The following is a 23658-nucleotide window of genomic DNA, read 5'->3' as shown; positions in this document are numbered from 1 at the left end:
ACAACTGACAAAGGGTCAGGGTTTTGGTTTCTTTTTTGTATATGAAGATTTCTTACCTAGTCCCTGCTTACTATTTGTTATACAAATACATTTCATAAAGCAGAAGAATGCAAAGAGAGAAGGGGTGGCTTAGTCCAACCAAACACTGATAGTATAAAAAAATACTTCAAAACATTTGGCTTATTGATAGTAAGTGTTCAGTGTCATCTGAATATTAAAAAACAAAAACACTATGCCCTAGATCATTGCGCAGAGCCATTTCACATTCTTGCTACTACAGGTTGACATCAACACCTTGGACAGAGACTTGGAGACATTGGAAGAGGGTGATTTTGGAAAGGAAGTTTACACTGATTGCTTTACACCAGCTTAGTAGTGTTGGTGGATCAGAAGAGAAAAGGGAATCTGCGTATATCTCACCAGGACAAAGAGAAGTGCAGGTTATTTTCTGCACTGACATTCCCTCACAAAAGGCCCCACCATTGAGAGGAGCCGGGTTGGTGCAGGTCCGGGAACGTTTCTGCCATCCTCTACCACAGCGAACATTGCAGGCTGACCACTCTGTCCAGGAAGACCAGCCTCCATTCACTGAGAGACAAAAATGGGAGGGGAGAAAACAAGGAGAGAGGTTTTTACTGATTGCCTACTATGTGCCAGCCACTGTGCCAGGTATTGCGAGTTGGGCATCCGGGGATGAAAAAACCATATGGAGCCCCACTGGCTGCTCTGTTGTGAGGTGGCAAGGGCCTCATCTCATCTATGCTTCAACTACTCTCTGCAAAAGGAAGGACCCAGAGAGTTCGCTTTGCAGGGAAATTATGACAAAGAGGAAGAACTCATCAGCAGATCACTAAAGCACTTGAAAGCCCACAGTATAAGAAGAAAATATCAGCATTTGAATTTGTATTACCTTAAGTGCTTTGAAAATAAATCCCAGGGCTCTTCTATTGTGAAAGGGAATGCCTTTACTTAAATAACTGGGAATTTCTTTTATACAATACGTGAGGTAGTCAGCAAATAGTAGTGTTTGTTTTTGGTGGATTTCATTATGCCAGGAGAGGAACTAACTGACAGCAATACTGGGAAGATGGGGGTGGTGTTGGGTTTAGGGGAAGGGAAAAGCAGAAATTGCCCACCTTGATGCTTTTCAAATATAAACACAATGGGAGAAAATAAATGAATCTTTCATTATTTTTAGAACAGAGAGGTTGGAAATGTCACTGCCTATCTCACAGAAGGCTGATATTAGATGGAACAGTAAACACGTTAATAGCAATAGGGATGTTTTTTGCCTGTAAAATGGGGAAGAAGGACAGCGCCCTGCAGCTGATGACCCTCTGTGTCCTTTCAGCTCCATGTGTAGCAGGTTTTAATAAAATACACATCCCTCTGCCTCTCTGAGTTCTGCCCTCCCTATGCAGTCATGGCCTTGGGGCTGGTCTTACCATAGACCACCACAGTAGCTGACAGGCTTCTCCTCTTGGCCACTATGTTGGCTGCCATGCAGGTGTAATTCCCTGAGTCAGAGAGCCTTGCCTGCCTGATGATTAGGTTATGGTCAGCCCTTGTGTCAATGTTCTCATCTTGTTCAGAATCAATGGGTTCCTCATTTTTCAGCCATTCTACCTGCAGGAAGAAAAGAATGTTTACAAGTTATTAAAAAAATAAGTCTTTTCTAGAATTAGAAGCTGAGTAGTTATGGTATGTGGGAGAGAGATGTACCTAACACACTGTGCAAAAGCAATGAACTTTTTCTTCGTTCCACATTCCTTTTATTGAGTAAGTCTGATTGTAGTCAAACTCAATAAATTCAAAGTACGAAAAGAACACAAATATCTGACTAACTTTGAGCCATTTTCTAAAAGTGCAGTGGAGGAGAGAAAATAAGTGATTTTAATGAGGTCACTTCATTTTATTTCATTACAACACATTATGATGATGATGATGATGATGATGACGATGGTATTTCAATAATTGGTCTAAAATAAAACTCAGAAAAATAAAAAATACACATGGTGAACTGGTACTTTATTCTGGGAAGACATTATATTATTGAACAACTTTCAAGTCAGTATATTTGCATCTAAAAAAGTTTAATAATGGTATGAGAAGGTATAAAGGCCAAAGTAATATATAGTTGAGCAATCACAAACACAAAGTAAATTCAAACTGTGGCGTTCTCCAGATCTGGAGATCCTTTTCTTTGGTAATCATTTGTGCCAGTCTTCCAATGGTTCAACAGACATTTAATGTCTGGCTGAGAAGCCTGAAACACCTAGGGCTCAGCTTCTCTTCTGGAGGAGTCCATCTCCCCTATTCTCCGAGCCTAGGCCATTCCTACCTCTAATCTGTTTTCTTATACCTTTATTCTAGAGAACCTATTTTCCTCTTTTCACTACCATCTGACTCCTATCCTTACTAAATGTTATGGCTCAGATCTAAAATATCCTCCCCAAGCCTCCTGGGTTTGATAGGTGATTGCTCATGTGGTTACTACCCTCATCAAGGGATTAATTCATTGATAACTTCTAGCTGAATATGGTCTTAGATGGTGGGGCCTAGCTGAAGGAGGTGGGTTCCTGGAGGTGTGACCTTGATAGATGTATTATTGTCCCTGTCATCTCCCTCCTCTCTCAGCTTTTTGGCTGCATGTAACTATCCTGGTTTTGCTTTGGATCCAGCAAACCATGGCCTGAACCCACTATAACCATGAATCCAAATAAGCGTCTCCTACATTAGGGCCAAACACCTTCCCTGGAAGAAAGATAGCCTCTTTAATAAATTGTGCTTGGAAAACTGGCTTTCCACATGGCAAAGATTAAACCTAGAATCATACCTCTTACTATGCACTAAACTAAAATTTAAATGGATCAAAGATCTAAATATTGAAACAAAAATAATCTGATAGAAGAGAGAATACATAACACTCTAGAAGATATAGGAGTAGGTAAAGAATTTATGAACAAAATCCAAATTGCACAGAAAATATTACAAAGAACCAACAACATGGATCATATCAAATTAAAAATCTTTTACACAGCAAAAGAAACCACCAACAAAGTAAAGAGACAATCCGCAGAATGGGAAAAAAATTTTACCAGCTACTCCTCAGGAAAAGGACTAATATCTAGAATACATAAAGAACTCAACAAAATCAGACCCCCAAATTTAAAGACCCAATCCCAAAATGGGCATCTGAAGTAGACACTTCTCAGATAAAGTACAAACAGCAAATACATACATGAAAAGATATCCAACATACCTGATTATTTGAGAAATGCAAATTAAAATAATGCTGAGATTCCATCTCCAGAAAAAAATGGCTATCATCAAGAAATCAACCAAAACCAAACACTGGCGAGGCTGTGGGGATAAAGGAACCCTTCTCCATTGTTGATGGAAGTGTAAGTTGCTATAACCAATATGGACATTAGTACAAAGATTCCTCAAAAAACTAAAACTAGAGGTTCTATTGGACCTCACTATTCCTCTTCTAGATATCTTCCTGAAAGAGTTAAAAGCATCGTATCAGTGATATATGCAGACCCATGTTTAAAACAGCACAATTTATAATAGCTAAATCTTGGAAACAGCCCATCTACCCATCAACACATGAATGGATAAAGAAAATGTGGAGTTTATATACAATGGAATACTTCTCTGCCTTAAAGAAGAATAAAGTTGAGACATTTTTAGGTAAATGGATGGATCTCCAGGCCATTCTTTTAAGTGAAATATATCAGACACACAAGTTTGAATATCGCATTGTTTCTCTTGTGTTGAAAACTTAAAGGATAAACAAGGAGCAAAATGGAGGATAGATATTGGGAAGTAGGAATAATTTATTCAAATGGGAAGGGGAATAAGGGAAGGGGAGGAGGAAGGAAAGGATGAGAAAATTATTTTAAAAGAACGGAAGGGAAAAAATGGAAACAAAGCTTTTGTTAATGAGGAGGGGAAGAGGAGTTGAAAGGAGGCAAAGGAAATAGGAAAAATAGAATTAAAACATATTATATACAGGTACAAATTCCCTATGATGAATGTGATTATTATGTATGGTAAACATGTACTGATACAAATACGTTAAATAAACTCTCCTGTACATTGCGTTATTGGGTATTTTGTTTCAGTGACAGAAAAGTTACTAATACACTAAGCTTCCCTTTCCTTGCACACTTGAGGAAGATCTAGATGAGAGCCTTTTTCTCCCAAGTCACCTTTCCTCAAACGGAGGTGCACCGCCCTATGCACCTATTTCACCAAGCAAATCACTTTCCCATGACCTGGTCTTTCCCTATGTGTCCTCTGCTTCCACATCTGAGCAACAGCTCCACTCTCTAGGGCCATCTTGGAAGTACCAGGCATTTCTTGTTTGACAATAACCATTTAGCTCTAGTTATCACATATGTAAAATGCAGTCATTTAACAGACACATAAAATCATAATTTATCATAGAATGCAATGGCAGAGACTACAAAGAGACAACACATAAAAAAGATGTATCAAGGGGCATTTTGTCATACTCTGCCCACTATTAGTGTAGCTGACTGAAAGTTGGTTTTGGAATAACATGCCTCATTTCATTTTGTGTTTAAATCTAAAGAATTGTTACTTATCACTGATAAACAAGTGACAATGGTTACATAACAGTTTGGTATAATGATGACTTATTGGCACTGATTAAAGTTACCACAATTTTATTTATCAGAAGAAAACCTATCATGATCTTTTAATCCTTATCCCAAGGACTCCCGCCCCAATAAATGAGAGTCTAAAGAGTAAACATCACCATCGTCACCCAAAATTTACCACAGAAGAGGTCTACTAGAGAAAAGAAAATGACACCTAATGTCCAGAAGAGGTCTGAGAACTCCAGGAGAACATAAAGAAGAGCTGTAAAGCAAAATAAAAGCAAAGCTTCATGCACACACCTCACTTCCAATCCCGTGAGCCCCTACAGAGTTTACCATGTTCCAGCCTGGACAGGTAGCACTAATAGTGATGCTGGGCCAAAGAGCGTGACTCTGTTAGACAAAGCAGAAGAACTGATTTTAGAACACATTTCACTGCAGTTTGTGACTCAATGTCCTCTGTCCCACACTAATGCTTCATTTATTAATTTGAAAAGTATGCAAATGTTTTCTGAATATCAAAGGTTGTTCTTAGTGCTGAGTAAAGTGATGTAAAGAAAACCAAGATAGGCCCTTCTTTCCTGGACCTTACATTTGATAGGCAAGACAGAAAAACACAAGTAAATCCACATCTTCACCAAAATAAGAGTTGAGTGTAACATCATCATCAATCTCACAGGGAAATGTTTCCTGTAAGGCCAATAGAACTATATTATAGAAATCACCATTACCCCTACAGTTTCACTGAAAAGAACAAATTTATCTACTTGGAGTAGGTCTGAGGGCTGTTGCTGTACCTCCGTTCTCATTCCGAAATTCAAGTGTAAATGGTCTCTCTCTCTTTTTTAAAAATGGTCTCTTTTCTGATTAATTCCCTACTTTTCTTTTCTTCTTCTATTTTTAATCTGTGATGTCTAAAGGCTCTTCCTGTATGGACTCACTTCAGTCTCTTCTTTTGGATCCTTTTCCCAGGCTGTTGGAAGGCAGTGGGAAAAATTTGGCCCTGTCTCACAAGTAAATTATTCTTAGAGGGTAGACAGCCAGAGAGCGCACTGTGGGTAGTGGCCTTGGAGACTGAACCTAAAAAGAGTCTCAGCACTGGGAAATCCAAGAAATCTTTTCTAATGCAATCATGGCCCAGAGAAAAGGAAAGCCACTGCTATCAAACAGAGATTTTGCTTCATTTGAAAATTTATTAAAAAAAAAAATCATTCACAAAATAAACTCAATCAACAAAGCAGGAAAATATTTGATAATAGGGTAATATAAATGAGTAAAAATAATGCAAATAGCTGAAGCTGTCATTTAACTTAATGATAAGATCTATCCCAGTAGGGCTGGGGATGTTGCTCAGTGGTGCCGTGCCTGCCCACCAAGCACAAAGTCCTGAGCTTGATCCTGGTACCAGAACCCCCCCAAAAATATCTACCCCAGTAAATATGGCATAAGCATCAGCATATAGTTCATAAGAAACAGAAAATTCATTAAATTAGAAAACTAAACAATGTACACTATTAATAATTTAAAAAGAATATAATGAGATTTTTCTTATCAAAAAGTTTAAAATATCATACATATACATATTTAACACAATCTTTACTTTTGTGGTTTCTTTTGGATTTTGAGAGAGCAGACCACAGTGCATTTTACCCATTAGTACTACTTCCTTCCTGGGGTTTCTGCAACAACTTTCTAACTACTAGGTCTATCCATTGCCTGTCTCCCTGCCCCTCTACCTAATTCTTCACAATGGATGGAGTTTTGTCACTTTCTAGCTAGAAATCTGTAAAGGCCTCAAATTCTTCCCAAGGCTAAGGGATTCCTTCTGTGGTGCAGCTCCCTAAGTGTTTTCCACCTCATATCCTCTAAGTAACCCCTTGCTCAGTCTACTCTAATATCCTGGAATTCGTCTTGTTCTAGAAAGTCAAAGCAAGTCCCAACCTCAGGGCATTAATACTGCACATCCTTTGCCTAAAGACCTTTCCCCAACCCACTTTGCCTTCAGGGATAGGACAGATGTGATCTCCTGGGAGAGGCCCTGGCCAGAAACCCTTTCTAGAATAGAAGGCTTCTCCACTCCTTCTCTCTTGCTTTCACTGTTTTCTTTATATTTATCACTATCTGATAGTCTGAAATACAGTGGTGCCTATTACATTACTCTGCCTGTTATCTAGTGTATCTTTTTCTGATGATCCGAGAATTCAAACCAAGAATTTACCAAAAGAAAGTATTAGGGATGTAAATGAGGGTTTAACCGCATTATTTTTGGTAGGAAGATGGAAGGAAGGAAGGAAGGAAGGAAAAGAGGGAAGGGAAGGGAAGGGGAGGAAAGAAAAATGAGGGGAAGGACAGAAGACAAGCATCCAAAGCAGCATGACACATAGTGGAGCTTTTTAGAAAAATGAATCACGATTCAACTATATCATTCAGTATTATACTGGCTCCAAAATTATGACTTCAGCTAGTGGAAACAGAGAATGCTCATAAACCTTGAAAAAGTCAATATGTAAAATAGTATGTTAGTGTTATAAATTTGTAAAACAAAAAAATCACGAACATATATATGCTTAAAAAGACTGGAAGAAAATTTAGTGAGTTTACTGAGCTCTTGAGTAGAGGTAACACTCTTTTCTTACTTATAGTTCACTGTGGCACATTCAAGGCAAAGCTTTAATTTGAAAAAAAATTACTTCAGCTTAAAAACATTTCTTTTATCATGCAGCACAGCAATTTTCAAATTTATATTTAGGCCCGGAATGTTTTTTCTCTCAGCTTTATCTGGAAGCCCAGAATGAAAAATGATAAATGAGGAAACATTTTAACACTGATGCAGAAGTGGGGGTCTCTGAGCAGCAGATGTGTAGCCCTAAGCTTCCCAAGCATGGTCACGCCCACATCCTGTGTTTTCGTGACTCCACAGAAGACAACTCACACCCTTCTCTGTGTACGTCAATGAGGCCCTCCACAGATGTTCAGTGCACAACTTGTGTTACCATATGATCTGGCCCAGCCATACAATCTACTGTCTGCTCACCCAGGAGTACAATGGACTGCACCACACTCTGCATCCAGGTCTGCGTATATATTCACGTGTACTTGGTGTTTACGGTGTCATGACAGAGGTCCATTAATCCAATTATGTCTATAAACAATCAGAACATTAGTAGATTAACTGTGGGGTTATATTTTTATTTGTTACCTAATAGTCTATCCATTTAACTAATGGCAAGATCTTTATGAGCAAATCAGTTTGATATTTTCTGGGCTTATAAAAGTGACAAGTTGTACTTAGATTTATGCTTTTGTCACTTAGGCAAACTTTAAAACATTTTTTGATGAGCTAAATGCTCCTAGCGCAGAGTATCACACATACAACCCCTCTCTGTCTCTGTGTCTCTGTCTCTCTCACTCTGTCTATCTCTGTCTCTGTCTCTCTCTCCCCCAGAAGTCATAAACAAAAACATTCCTGGAGGCCAGGGAGGTGACATAAATTTGTGAAGTGGCACTAGGTGCAAGACATCTGCATGCATCCCTTGCATATTAAAGATAAGAGATCCTTCTTTATTTCCACAGAAGAATGAGCTCATGCTCATTTTTCTTCAAACATGTGGCACTTGCTGCCTCCATTTGTTTTTCCACTTTTAGACAGAGACATGGGCCTTTCCTAAAAAAAGAATGCTAGTGCAATGAAAAATGATAATGAAATCATTTTTGCTCAGAAACCTTTTCCCTGCTTTTAATGCATCATGGGGTCTTCAGATTTATAGAATATTTGGCCTCAACATCAGGAATTAAGGGAAGATGGTGATGAAGGCAAAATGTAGACCATGAAATTTGTGCAAAAGAGTAGGTGCTGGCTGTGGTCTGACTGTTGTTACCCCAAGAAAGCCCATTCCAGAGGGGCCAGAGCTTCTGTTCTTTATGGAAGTCAGGGACAGATTTTTTTCATATAATATTCTTAATTTCTATATGATGTCTCATATAATACAAAGTAACTTATGAAGGCCAAACCAAGCATGTCTATGGGCCAGATGTAGATTTGCTGTAAAAGCTATAAAGTACCAACTTTCTGATCCCTAGTGAGGATTATTACCAAGGGAAGCTCACTGCCCTTCCCTGAAGTTAACCCCTCTCCATTAAATTGGCTTCCCTGATCTCCAAAAATATCATTGTTCACAGGTGATACTCCCCATTGTCATGGCTTTCTCATGGAGCGACTGGCATCTGGGAACTTCTGAACCTGTACACAATTGTGTGCAAGCATTATATGAAGGTACATGGAGGCTGAGTCCAGAAATTATTTTCAAAGAGGTGCCAACACTGGACATCCTTCATTAAGCTCCTAACCAAAGCCATCCAAATTTTTCTAATTAGCATTATGGGATCAATACACTGAGCATCTTGAGGCTAATAACATTTCTATCAGTGATCCAAATGACCTCCTGCTAACAGGTCATCTCCCTGACAGAGAAATGAAATGCTTCTGGAGGCAGTCAGCCCCCAGAGAAACATTTTTTCATCTGTTTTCCACCAGCTTGGTTCAGATGGGTGATCCCAGTTAGGAACATGTAAAGAAACTAGTTACTGAGGGCTAACAAGCTTAGGAATTTGCAAGATGAATTCACTCATTAGCATTGTGTTATATACAGATGGTCTGCAGTTTGTAGATTTTTTCAGTTTATAAACAAATCTGGAAACACAGACCATAAAAGACAATTTGATTTCATGCCAGATAGCAGGTTCCTGATCAGTCATTCCGGTTAGCTGAGGACAGAAGGTATGTAATAGATGGGCCTATAGGCAGCTTAATGTAATCAGATAGGGAAGGAGACAACTTTGGAGAAGGAATGGATAGAGGGTGCTTTACTGGAAATATTTTATCGGTGAGCCAGTTTTACCTAGGAATAGTTTTTATGTATTGTAACATTTTGCTTATTCTGACCTTTCCTCAAAACATCTATGTATGTAGATACATAAGCTTTACACCTAAGTATTTATTTCTACCAAACAAGTTGTCAGAATTCTTATGCTCCTGTCCTTGATCTTAATATTCCGTAACAGAATAAGGAATGATGTTATAAGCCCTGTAGAAAGAGAAAAACAAAACAAAAGAAAAAAACAAGGCATACCCAGGATAGTAAGAAAGGAAAGGCATTTTAATAGTTCACTCCTCCCATGTAAGATCCAAGCCCCTTGACCTTTGGATTCTAGACAGTATGAACCTAGAAATCTCCCTTCATGTCCCGCAGAAAATATCAAGGAGGATCATTCTCTGATGTCATCTACCTGATGCTCCTATTCCTCAGTTCTACTTCCTCTTTCTTGGGATTTGCTAAGCTTGATACCAAATGGAGTTGCTCATACATGTCACAAATATAATTTCAGCATTATAACTTTTGAAGCTTTAAAATTCTCTTACTCTTTGCCTGTGATCATGTTTTTTATACCCTACTCATTTGCTAGCTCCTTAAGAACATGGATAATTTTTTAAAATGTCATATCTGGGTCAAGAGAGGTGGTATTAGTCTTTGCTTTATGTCACAGTGTTGCGAATATGATCTAGAAGAGTCATGTTTGGCCTATAGTTATTTTAAAATATTATTAGCTATTATTAGCTCATAATGGCTACATATTGTTTCATATTGAATATCATTTATTTACTCAAGGTATTAGGTACATAAAAGTACTAATTTCATTTTTACAATCAAAGATACCTTCAAAAGGCAACATTAGCTGATAGAACAGAGTGGAAACAGGGCTATGTAGGCATATTTAGGTAGTCAGGGAAATACTGGAAGACCACAGTAATTTACAATGTGATCATTCCCTATATCACCTCTAAAAAGTTTTGTGAGGTTATTATTTAAAAAAATGACTAGATTTCTTTTAGAAAACATAGAGAAAGGTGAAGGATTATTTTCATTCTGGAACAGGAAAACTGAGATGCTCACAGGGAGACAAGGATGGGGACAGAGTAGGCCAAGCAGAAGTAAAGATAGGTTAACACGGACCTAGAGGAAACCTCTGAAATTTCACAGCCCAGGAGATTGGTGTAACCAATAAGCTTCTCATTCACTTTAAGACACATTGTGAATTTTGATTGAAGGGATTATTTTCCATCCTGATAACAGTAATATCTAGAGTTTCTTGAATGCTTATCTGTACTAAGTAATTTTCATGTATGTGTTAATTGATTTAATTTGTAAAACATCTCTAGGAGTTGATACCATCCTGATTACTCCTATTTGGCAGATAAAGAATTAGATATTTCAGTATTTTGCATGAAGTCATATATAGTTAACAGTACAGCCAGAATTTGAGTCCAAGTCTTGCTTTTAACCACTACCTTCAGTCATCCTATTATTCACCAGATTTGGGTGGAATAACTACAAGCTTTTTGCCAAAATTACATTGAGTTACAGAGGTTTATTTCCATTGAAGAAAATTTTGAAAATATATTTTGGGTTTTTATGATCATTCCAAAGGAAAAACTAAAAACAAAAAATTGTCTGGGCAAAGGCAATATCATACAGTAAGTGTTTTATTTCACTTGAGATTATTTAAAGGAAGGTCTAAGTTGATGCACGCATTCCAGCTGCACTATACTAACATGTCAGAATGTTCAGAAAGTGATGAGAATTATTTGACATCAAAACATTACTCAAATGTTATATATGTCCCTGTTTAGCTCATGCAAAGTTATCCGGTATTTGGTTTTATTTTTGGCCACAAGTAGAAATGAGAAGAGCAAGCATACCACTCAAATATTGCATGATAATACAGCCCATGGCCTTAAATATTTAAAAGAGCCAATTGTATCCAAGTCTATGGAAGGACTTATAAAAACACATTGCTTTCTGGAGAAAAAGGACAAGACCTTCTGTTCTTTTGCTTGCCCTGGAAAGGAACATGATTCAGAAGTGGCAACAATCTGCAACCTTGGGTAAAATTCAAGGCCACTACAGAGATATCTGTATTATCTTACTCTTGCAAGTAAACATATTGTTATTCAACACATTATTGTATTTGATCCTCCTAACTACATCAACATAGACAAAGAAAACCTTATGCTACCCATTTAACATATTACATGACTTGCCAAAAGCTCCATGCATCCAAAATGACAGTGCTGGTATCAGGACCCTTCAGATACTTTTTCCACTATTTCAAGAGACTTTAGCTATTTTCTTAGGACTCTTACTGACAACATGAAGAGCTGCTCCTTAACATTTCCCATAATTGGACTTGGCATTGTCAAATATATCTTAACTGGGACTTACTATTACTTAGAGTGACACTCCTGCCCTCATAATGAAGCATATTATCTTCTAACGTTAGTTTAGGCCATTACTTGCTTTGCCATTTTCAGATTAGATGTCATCTGTCCTCCCCTCTCTCCTTGATAATATTTCCTTCAGGTTATTTATAACAGTACTATCATGTTTCCCTTTTTGTCTGCTTTTCTTCCTAGCCTGTATAGATTGATTTTAAAGCCACCTACACTGCAGTTTCTTCAATTTAGCTCCACTTATCTGATTATACATCACAAAAGGAAGCAGAAATTCAGCTTAATTGAGAATCCACCACAGCAGAACCTGGCAAATGATAGAAACTTAATGATCACAGTCAGACTCACACTCACAGATGCTGAATGAAATGACAGACATGAATAACTTTGTAGAAGCCTGAGTTCTGATCATGGAACTTTCTGTTCTGACACTGTGAGTTTCTTGTCAGATCAGTGTTGTTCCTTTACTTTCTTGTTTCAGTTATGAAAGTCAGGTGCAGCCTCATGCTACATTTTTTAAAATTTATTTTGACAAGTTAATGCTCTCTGGGAAAGTGAACATTGCCATCTACTATTGACAGAAACTCCGGCACTGGCATGAGTGAAGAATGAAACACATTTCCATTAATGTAAAGCATTCACAAGAATGATGACCAGAGGAAAGGAGAATATTAAACAGATAAAATATAAGAATGAAGAGAGATACGCAATCAAAAGATGATTTGTAAGGGAGGGTAGGGTCTATCATTTGCTTTATTCCTGTGCTTCCAATAGTGGGACAGATCTTGCTTTTTACAAATTCTACCTTTGTTCACTACTATCTGTAAGGGGAGAATCAGCTTTCTTTTGAATCTCTGATGAAGGAACCTTTAGGAGATGCTTCCAAAGCCTGATCCCCCATGTTCTCTGAAACACAGGGTAATGTAACATTTTATCTTAAAGGATTATTTTAGGATGGGGAGGACTCTCTAACAAGATTACTAAGAATTGGCTTTCAGATGGACTCAGAACTGTTTCCATGGGGGTGGCAAGGGAATAATAATTACTAGTTCCTTTTTACCATCCCTTCTTAGTATATGATGTATACTTATCTTATGAAAGATTAAAGCATTCAGGATTCTAAGAGTTCATACACAAATTGGTTTTAAAAGCTGATATCTATGTTACATAGAATTAGGTTATGATACAGAAATACATAACACACACACACACACACACACACACACACATTTGAGAAATCAAATCCGTTAAGATCCAAAATGTTTTTGTCAGCCACAGTGAAAGGCTAATCATGTAATGATCTCCAAAGGAAATGCCAGGACAGATATGGATTACTTCAGCTTCCATATATTGGGTGGCTAAGAATGAATTACCATAATTATAAATTTGTTCCAATTACAAAAGGCAATTATCAGCTTACAGCATTATCAAAATGAAATCAACAAAGTGCATCTACATTCCAGGTAGATACTGCTGAATTAATGGTGATTTCAAAAACAGAGCACCACATTAATTCATTTTCCATCCCTTTGATTACCACATAGTCTTTACAACTTTCCTTCCAGTGACACACAGAAAGTCACCATGAAAAGAAGAAAAAAATATGCATTGTTAGAAAACAACATGCTTAACATGATAATACAAATTCAAAACAATGTAATTCAAACTCAAAGGTCTTATAAGGACGATTTAGCTACATAAGTGGCTCACAGAGGGCTTTTAAATGTTAGACAGGAATTCACATCAGCTCCTGTATTCTCCAAATACTGATTAGGAGTAGTAGTGACAAAGCCTTTTGCAAACAAAAGTTCTTTATGTAGAAATATGGTGCTGTCTTGCAAAGTTAGAAGCACTGCTATTCATGTCAGTTGTTTTCACTTGCCTTTGTATTTCACAGAGAACCAACTTTGTTAACTATTGCTAATCTGAAAAGGGTAAGGGGAAGTGAAATATGTTTCGTAAAGGTGGCAGCAGGCTGGGTCTCCAAACTGTAGAGGCAAGAATGCAACATCTAGCAATTAAGAAAATAAGTATAAAAGAGATACTTAAGATCACAGATTATTAAAGGAAACAAAAGTATATACTTTTCTTGATGCCAAACACAATGGTTTTAAGATTACAAAGAATGGTAGCCTCAGTGGCACTGTGATAGGAAGAGAAGGGAGACCGGTATGTTCTTTATAGAGAGGGCCCACTATATTTCAGAATATTCTAGGCTTTTTCTCATCTTACACTGCTTGGTAAAGTGGACATTGTTAACTATGTATTTTATAGTTAAAAGATAAAGTCATCAAAAAACTTAAATATTCCAACATGCTCACAATTCTGCCATTTTGAGAAAAAAGAATGAAACAAAACAAAATCTTTCTTTTTCCCTTCCCTGTGACATATCTTGAATCCATCACTAAATAGTCACCCTTCATCTTGATATTTTAATCTGGCTTGCACCACATCAATTCGCTGAAGTGGCTCAGGGTACGGTCACTGATGACTTCCAGGTTTAGGTTCAGTGCATATTATTCTGTATTGCTACTTGCTTTTATGGGCAATGATGACTATCCTTGAATTTGCTCCTCCTACCTCTCTGGCCACAGTTGGTCTGTCTCTTTTGCTAGCTCATTTTTTCCCACTGAAACATGAAGTTTCATATTCCTACAAGTCCATGGCCTAGACTCTTCTTCATGTCTCACCATACAACATCTCCCCACCTGTTCTCATCTAGAGCCCTGTGTCATTCATGCTCACACACTGAACATTCCCAGGGTTGTATTGTGATTCAGGGCTTCTCCTGAGCTACAGACTTTCCTGTTCAAAGACTGATTCCACATTTGCCTTTCTGTACTTTGAAGATACTTCAAACTTGCCATGCCAACCGGACTTGGATTTTTTGTGGGCAGGGTAGATATAAAGAAGAGATGACTTTCTTACCTGTCTGATATAAAGCATTTGAAATTTATCATCTGAGAAATGAAGATTCACTGAAAACAATTTAGAGGATTTGGAAAATAATTTCACATTAAATGCTTACTTTGGATATAATACATAAAAGACAGGGGGTAGAGTGGGACAGACAAAGCTGGCAGCGGAGAAATCATCAGGAGACTATGACAATATCCAGTTGAGAAACTATGGAGATTGAGCTGGAAGGCTTCTGGTATGTATTCATGACGAGCCATGACAAGAACTGAGGGGGTAAAACAGGATGAAGAGAAATTTGTGACTGACTTGATACTTGGTTTAAAAAGTGGAGAACCAACATTTGGTACCTGTCTTTCTGACTTAGACAAGATACATAGGGAATACCAGGTGAAACAGTCGCTTGTGGGTGCTCTACTGGTTTGTATTGATTTTCAACATGGTTGCTAATATACAAAGAGCTCCCTGAGATCAACAGAAGAAAAGAGAGGGAGGGAAGTGGAAGGAGGAAGGGGAAGAGATCTGAACATGAAGAAGAAGACATGAATAATTACTCCAGAGATGCCCATAGTTAAGTTTAGAGCACATACAGAGTTGAAGTAAACTTCTCAGCACAGGTATCTCAAAAGCTCCAGACTTACATAGCAAACTATTTTTTCATAAATATTTATTCAGCATAACTTATATCTAAAGCAATAAAACCATGACATCATGCAAAAAGTGCAAGATGTAATAATAAGAAAGGGTTTAGTGCATATCCTTGAAAAAGCAAGCCCATCTATTTTATACGGAGAAAAAGAAAGCTACAGCATTATGCTGCTAATCAAAAGGTAAGAGATAAACCATAAAGGTGTTTGTCATGGAAACCAAAAAGGAATACCATTTAAAGTACTAAAAATCACCACTGAAATGAAAAGCGAGTACAGGTAAATGCCAGGTTTCAATTCAACATGAAGCTTTTTCCACAGTACATTAATTAAAAATAGTTGAAAGGATTCTACTCTTTGTGATTTTTAATGAGGATCAAACAGTAGGCTTTACTTTATCCTACTGTTACTTATCTTCAATATAATATCCCAACCCTTTATAGGAGGTTTTGCCTTTCCCCCCATTTCAGCTATAAATCCAGAAGTATTCAATGGAAAATTTCAAGAATGCCTAAATTTTAAATTATGTACCTTTCTGAGCAATGTATAGTGGACCCTAGAGTTATGACCAGCCTGACATATGATCAACTTGGGTTATGGCCAGAGTTTTGGTTTTTAACTTATGACCAAAGTCTTGAGTTATGACTGAATGTTGGTTGCTTGTGCTTCCTAATGATCTCAGATTTAACTCTTAAAGAGTTCTGGAAGGAACTTTACCATATCCTTTCCTGTGTGGGGCCAACTGAGAAATCCTGGGCCCATGTCTCTCTAAGGACAAGGAGGTCTTCCTGGAAGAAGGTATGGCCTAAAATTGTACAGGAGAGACTTGAGGGCCATGTTGAGGAGCCTGACTAACTTCAGTTATAACCAGCCCTCAGGAATGAATTCCTAAGTCAAGGGTCCACTGTAATGAGATTTTTCACCATCTTATGCTGTTCTGCCCTGCATGTTAACCATCTGTTTGTCCAGTATAGCTGTGTTGTACATGCTGTTGCCTGTTAGTCACTCAGTAGTTGTTTTGATTATGAGATCAAATGTCCCAGTAACACAGAGCTTATATAGAGGGTTCCATACTATTTGCACTTTGGGGCATTTGCTGGGGTCTTGGAAATTAGTCCTTGTGAATAAGGGGGGGGGCCTACCAAATTCACTAAAATTTCCTCAGAGTCAACTGAGCTCTTGAAAAATAATGTCTCTATCTCACCCCTTATAGCAAAACAAATTGCAGGCATAAAAATATTAAAATATAATAAGACAAGCCATAATAGATAAGGAAGCACAGGAGAATAATTTTATAATACTACAATGAGGGGGAATCTGAAGCCCAAAAGATTTTGAATAAAAATTTGCAATTTAATGCACAAGGAAGATGGCATGAAAAGAATAAATATGAAAAACTGTCTTAAAATATTTGTAACATATGACAAAATGTTACATCAACATTAAGACAGATGTTGAATATATTTTGCATTCAATAAGAACAGATGCTGGTCAGTATGTGGGACCAGTAAGTACTGAATGGATTATCAACTAGGTTCTTAATACACAACAAGCACTCTAAAAGTCAAGAAAAAATTAACATTCCAAAAGAAAAATGACCTATGTTCTTCAGCAGATTCTCTAAGCCACAAAAATACAAATGGGGAACTAACCTATGAAAAGCTATTCAACCTTGCCAATAATGAAAAGGGAAATGAGGTATTGTTGTCATGCTATGAAAATGGAAAGCATTGAATCTATTTAGAGTTAGCAAAGGTATAAACAAACAGAAATTTCCACTCACTTTTGCTGATAAGACAATTTTCATGAGAACTAAAAATATTTATATAAGGTAAAATCCCACTAGGTGGAGTAGAGCAATTATTAGTAAAAATCCAGCAATATATGCTAAAATGTTAATCACAACTTTGTGTATACAAATGAAGTAAATGGAAATAACTTAAATTTCTGTCAATTGCTTAATTCAATTATGGTAAGTTTACTCAATGGAATACAATGTGACCATCAAAAAGCAGGATGTGCAAATAAAGTGTGGCATTTATACAATAAATGTACTGCTGTGCCATAAAGAAAGATAGACTTGAGTCACTTCTAGGAAAATGGATGAACCTTGAGGCCATAATGTTAAGTGAAATAAATTAGACACACAAGCTTAAATATCACATGGTTTCTCTTATATGAGAAATCAAAAATATAAATGGAGTAAAATAAAAGATAGATCATAGGAAATAGGGAGACAAATCTTTTGTAAAATTGAAAGGGACCAAGAGATGGAGGGAGAGGAAGGGAAGAAGATTAAAAGAGAACAAAGATGTGTTATGTACAGGTATCAACTCCCCAGAAAGAATATAATCATTATGTACTGCAAACATTCACTAATAAAAACAATTAGGAAAAAAAGAAGGTTGTATTTCTATTTTAAGAGAATGATAAAATGCTCCTTGACACAATAATGAATGCAAAATAGGTGGTAAAACTGAATTTTTATTTTCTCTATATTCAAACATATACATGTAGGTATCCCACAGGCAGTTCATCAAATGTTTGAAATTTTTTGTGATTGAAATTTTTTTATAGATTTGTAGATTTCTATAATTTCCCATGTGAGCTAGTCACCAAATATTTCTTGCTTTCTGCTTACATGTATGAGCATACCTCTAAGTTCCTTTGTAGTTTGGCAGGGTCATGTGACTAGTTATGGCCAATGAGTTTCCAGTGACTTCTTGTTCCTGAATTTTAAGTATTTAATTATTCGTAATGCAGTCTTCCAGAGTTTAGTTTTTCTGCCTCTGACATGGCAGCTCACAATATTTGGAAGATAATTCCTCCAGTTGCCTTAGAACTAAAGTAAGAGTATCACGAAACATAGCACCCAGCTGACATGAGGTGGCCATGGAGCATGAGAGAGGAATTGATATTTATTACTTTAAGGCACTGAAATTTCTAGATTGTTTGTTCTTTAATAATCTAGCCTACCTTATTTTCTGCAATCTATATTGTATTTGTAAGCAGGATAAAAAAGACATTTTCATTAAACAAACACATATATTAACACAACTTTGAAAAAAGTTTTATTTCTTCTGGTCTCTAAAAAGTAAACAAATTATTTAAATTGCATAGTCTCCTGTTTTATAAACTAATACATTAACTGCAGAACAATCCATTTCTTGATGGCTAGTGGGGTGACTGTCCCACATCTCATTTTATCTTCACAGCTATCCTTTCCTGGATATTTCAAACAACTTGCTTTTTTGCACAATCCTTGACAGTATACATCACACACAATGAGCCATGGTGTCAAAACCCTAGGCTCTATCTCCATGGAGGGAAATTTAAGTGAAATTACATTGCTTTTACCTGTCATACATACTTCGGTTGACCATGCAATCTCATTAACGAGAGTGAGTTTTTCATTTCTGTTTTTATTGTTTAAATAACAGGTAGTTTCATGGGTTACAAACATTCCAAGATGAATCTAAAAAGAAGTGACTTTGCATATCCAACATTTGCTCATTTGGGGAGGGTGTTTACGTTCCTCATTTTAATCAGCCTGGTCAATTAAATTGGAAGGCTTCCTATTTGTTTACATCTAGTTTATCCTCCTTCTCTTTGCATTCTGGTTTTTATGAACTATCTCAGAGCTGCTGTTTCAGCTTCACAACACTATAGGGGATGTTTAAAAAATAAACTAAATGGCCTTCATGATTTTCTTTTTAAAAAAACCTTGCTGAAAATGAGATTTCTCCACAGTCTCTACTTCACAACCCTCTCCTTTCTTTTTAATTTAAAATTTGGTGCTAAAATGAGTTTACAATATTCCATTAATATCACTAGGGGAGACACTTGTTTTCTATGCAATGTACAGATTAGTTTATAATTCTCTTCACGTCTATCCTTCATTGTTATATAACTTTAAGATTGCCCATATATAAAAAATATTTAAAAGTTTATTTGATTTAAAAATCTACTTTTCCATATTACTTATTCTTTACAGCCACACATTTATAGAAAAAATAAAACAAAATTCCCTTGTAACTCTCACTTCACCATAACTACTGTTTGGATGAGACAGTGGTTGTAGATTTATCTTGGAGCACTACGATAGCCAGTGCCTAATGATCCATTCAACAACAGAAAATCACGATCAAGGTTATCAAAAATAAGTATAAGCAACTTTGGAATTAACTAGTTATTTTGTAGCGAAAGTACATGTATATTCAATGGGTATATATTTCATAAAGGCTCAAAAGAACATACGGTTAAAAACAGGATCCTAGAGCATAAACTATATATTATATATTCACAAATTCTACAATTTACATAGAGATTACTGGCCCTTGGTTCTGTGTAGTTCTTACCATGTGAATTAGCACGGAATCAACACTCTGTGTTCTTCCTCTGCAAAATGAGAGAAAGGACCACTACTCTCTTCTACCTAATGAGGTCTTGGGAGATTGAATGGGATAAAGTAAAACATCATTTGTAAAAATTAAAAGCAATAAATTAATGGAAGGTGGTTGCAGATTCCAGGAACTCATAATCTCCTGTGGCTTCACTCAGGATGCAATGTCAGTAGTTCAAGGAGATGAGGCCAGAGGACAGCAGCTGTGGGTCCCACTTCGGCTTGGGGAGTGTAAATTCCACCCCAGGTCACCAAGGAGCCCTTGGAGGACCTCAGCCAAAGGAGGGACCACGGAGGCCTATTTAGGAAAAAAATCATTCTGGCAACACCGTGGATGTTCACAGGAAACACTGAGGATTAGAGGCCATACATGAAGCCACTCTTCAGTAAGGGAGAAAAATGAGGAGATCCAGCTAGTACAGTGTGATTAAGATGGAGAAGACCTCATGCATGCGAGGTAGAATGATGAATGAAAGAACTACTGAAGAACTCCAGCAAACAGGCATGACTTAAAAGTTCCTAGCTTAGGCAACTTAAAAGATTCTAGATTTTAAAATCAAATGCCTTTTTAAAATACACTGTTTCAGCAAGGTATTTTGGAACATACTCAAAAACTGATCATGGACTTAGGCAAGTGAACTTAAGCCAACTAAAACACTCAAACAACATTTCACCAACAAGGCTTCTGGGTTAAGAATGAAGCACATTTTACACTAGCAAGCACAAAGGCGTCATCAATGAAAACAGTGCTTGTGAATTTCAAGTTGGTGGTGACAATTTTATAGGTCAAATTACAAAATAACTTTGTAGTTCTTGAGTTAAGATGAGGCTACTCTGCCCTTTAAATATATCAGATTTTCTATTTTGGTCAATAAGTGGAGTACACAGACATCAGAATATCACATTCAGAATGTCAGCACTCCTAGATGAGACCAATCAATTGTCTCTGGATGCAAGATAAAAGCGTAGCCAGCTTAATACAAAAAAGGTCAAAATCTGGCAGATGGTCACACTGCATTTATGTCCAGATATTCTTTTCAGTTCATAAGACAGGTACTTGTTTAAAAAAAATAGTAGGAACCTCTTTACCCTTTATTTTCAAACCACCTTTCATCTAAATTTTTTACTGCAAGTAGGCCACATCAAAATAAACAACCACTCAATAATTCTTTTAATCATTTTAGAAAGTGTATGGTACCTGAGATAAAAATAAGGACATTGTTTCAGGAATAATTATGATCAAATTCATCCGTTCTATTTTGTGAATCATTCTCTTTTACTTCTGCCTTTCTCTCTTATCTGCATTTATATATATTTTATATGACCCTCACTACCAGCATTAGAGTGTGCCAGACAGACTTACAGACATAATTATTGAAAATGAGCATCTTTCTTATTTTCCTGTGGTTGTTTAGCTTGTTGTGAATACATCACAATTCCTGTAGGCCAAAAAGCTTCAATAGTCAAATGCACCTCACAGCCATTGTAAGCAATGATATCAATCTGTCTAGAGCTTAAGGCCAGCAGAAAAGTGAGTTGATTGAATCTGGTTTTAGGGCTCAACAAGTTGGAATAAGGACAGAAAGCATCCTTGGCTAGAAAGTGCTAAAATGATCAGATAATAATTTTCTTTCAGGCTTTGGGCCACCTAAAGACTAGGTAGGCATTGGCTGTTTTCCCTCAGCTCAAGCGATGTACCCAGCAAGCACCAGTGGCTCCTCAAGCCCATCCTATCGGACACAATGGTTGGTGATAATAACACCCCATCATGATGCCCTGACAAAAATGGATGGCAAGCTGCATCTCTTCGGCACAAAAAAGCACTGCAGACTATTTATGACTTCTTTTCCATTTTAGGACTACATAACCCTTTTCCTTCCCTTTTAAGTGTTTATTTTGCTTTAAACCAAGTCTAGTTTCCTAAAGCTCCCCCCGTTTTACACAAAATCACGGGCTGAGTGCAATCACCCATGTTCTCATGAACACATAAGCAGGTAGTTCCTACCAACCTTGACAGAAATGCAGTATCAGCGGACGGCATCACCTGCTATGTAAAGTACTGCAACTTCAATTATGCCCTGGGCCTGCCTGTACTACTACAGTCTAATCTGGAAGACTAACTACAGATGGGTTGCTAGACTATAGCATGTTGTAGGCTGGATTTTACTTAAATCAGTCTAAAGACTGTGCACAATTTTTAAAAACTTTGTTCTGTTCTTTTTTGATTTGATTAAATACAGGAGATGCCAAGAAGCATCTTCCTATGCATTTTACACAGGGAATGTGCTAGAATGGACAGACGGTCATGAGAGTCATCAGCCCTGGGAGTAGAAAGTGTGTTTTGCATCCCCTTGCCATTTTCCCCCACAGAACATGAAGTTGACAATATAGTATCAAGTTTTGGTCCCAGGATCTGGAGTGGCTGCAGGGAAGCATCATGAAACAGAAAATCAGTGGAATGTATCCTCTTGGGCAGGACACTCTCAGAATTCATTGATGGGGTCCACTTAGGATCCCCAGACCAGAAATTTATAGAGTGAGAAAATTCACAACTAAGTCACTTGATACATTTTAGTTTGATTATTTATTAACTAATATGCACTTCACCTATGACTGAGGGTAGTTATAGGAAAGTGGTAAAATGTTACAAGATGGGCAGATAACTGGATATCAGCTGGCCTCCAGGCTGACAAGAAGAGTGATGTACTCTGCATGAAAAACAGACTGGTTCAGGCTCCTCAGATGTTCCTGCTCTACAGGGAATGGGCTCTACAATGTGACAAGAGTCCACTGAAGGAAAGGCTAAGGACTGAGCAATGAATTTAAGGCAGTAAAAAGGTAAGAAGGAAAACTAATTATTGCATATGTAAATGTAAAGGCAACAGTTTTTGTTGTTGTTTGTTCCCATAGTTTATTTTTAGCAAACTCAGCACACACAGAGCTCATTACTTGCAAAAATCTCTTTTGAGAACTCCAACCTAAAATGAAACTGGGAACAAGTAAAGTACTAGAACCAACTTACCCAAACCAAAACCTGAATGCAAAACCATCCTAAGTGTTCCCTATTTTCACCAAAGATTTCCTTAGTTTACTCATTAGAAATGGGTACCAGATCCACTGTGCCATTATGCTTTCAACAAGCTCCTCGCTATACCAGTCTCATAAATATTTCACTTAAGCCAGTTCTACAAGGACAGCACTTTGTGTTTCAGTATTTAACCTGAAAAAAGTTGACAAGAATTTACAATACACGTTTTTCTAGTCCATATTTACCTAAGACCCTCTCCTAGTGCCCAGAACTTCTGAATATACACCTTAGGTCTGTGGGGAGAAAGAGAATGGTGGCTTGCTCTAAGTTCAGTTCATGGATAAGGAGAAATAAGAACCTAATAGAGTTCGGTATTAGATTTGTTTGCTCTCAGCCAGTTTTCTGTAAATGCATAGCCCTAAGGGGAACGAATCTACTCCCATGCCTGTGCCCTAGTTGACTAGTCCCATGGCATTATATGATCTAGATGGATTGCCATACATGTACAACTCAGCTCCCCTCTGACTTCCTTCTTTTCTATTTCCTCTGTTTTACAATGTAAACCAACTCCCAGGAGAATTAGAGTGATGAAGCAGGATCTTTCATTCTGCATACATTGCAGGGATCACAACTAAATGCTGGGTGATAAACATCACCATGGAGCACAGAATACTCCAGGAGGAAATGATCTTTAATAGAGTCACTTTTCAAAGTATCTGCATGAGGTAGTGCTAAATACCATGAAG

At 37.2% G+C, this 23658-nt stretch overlaps 1 protein-coding gene across 11 annotated transcripts in view; it reads right to left on the bottom strand.

Annotated features, from left to right (window-relative positions):
• The window catches only part of Unc5d (unc-5 netrin receptor D), a 546216-nt gene that overhangs the window by 109976 nt on the left and 412582 nt on the right, over positions 1-23658 (bottom strand). For 6 of the 11 annotated variants that reach the window (XM_004855393.4, XM_004855394.4, XM_087217280.1 and 3 more), the window contains exons 5-6: positions 1446-1626; positions 421-588 (exon numbers count right to left, since the gene is read on the bottom strand). In XM_004855393.4, coding sequence (XP_004855450.2) covers positions 421-588; positions 1446-1626 — 349 coding nt within the window. The remainder of the gene's footprint in view (positions 1-420; positions 589-1445; positions 1627-23658) is intronic. The other 5 variants (XM_004855395.4, XM_013076085.3, XM_004855396.4 and 2 more) reach the window with 1 other exon arrangement.

The sequence above is a fragment of the Heterocephalus glaber genome, unplaced genomic scaffold (assembly GCF_053883595.1).
Source record: "Heterocephalus glaber isolate CG9 unplaced genomic scaffold, H.glaber_assembly_v1.0 deba00001461, whole genome shotgun sequence".
In the NCBI taxonomy this organism is placed as follows: Eukaryota; Metazoa; Chordata; class Mammalia; order Rodentia; family Bathyergidae; genus Heterocephalus; species Heterocephalus glaber.
This window is presented reverse-complemented; position numbering and strand designations above follow the sequence as displayed.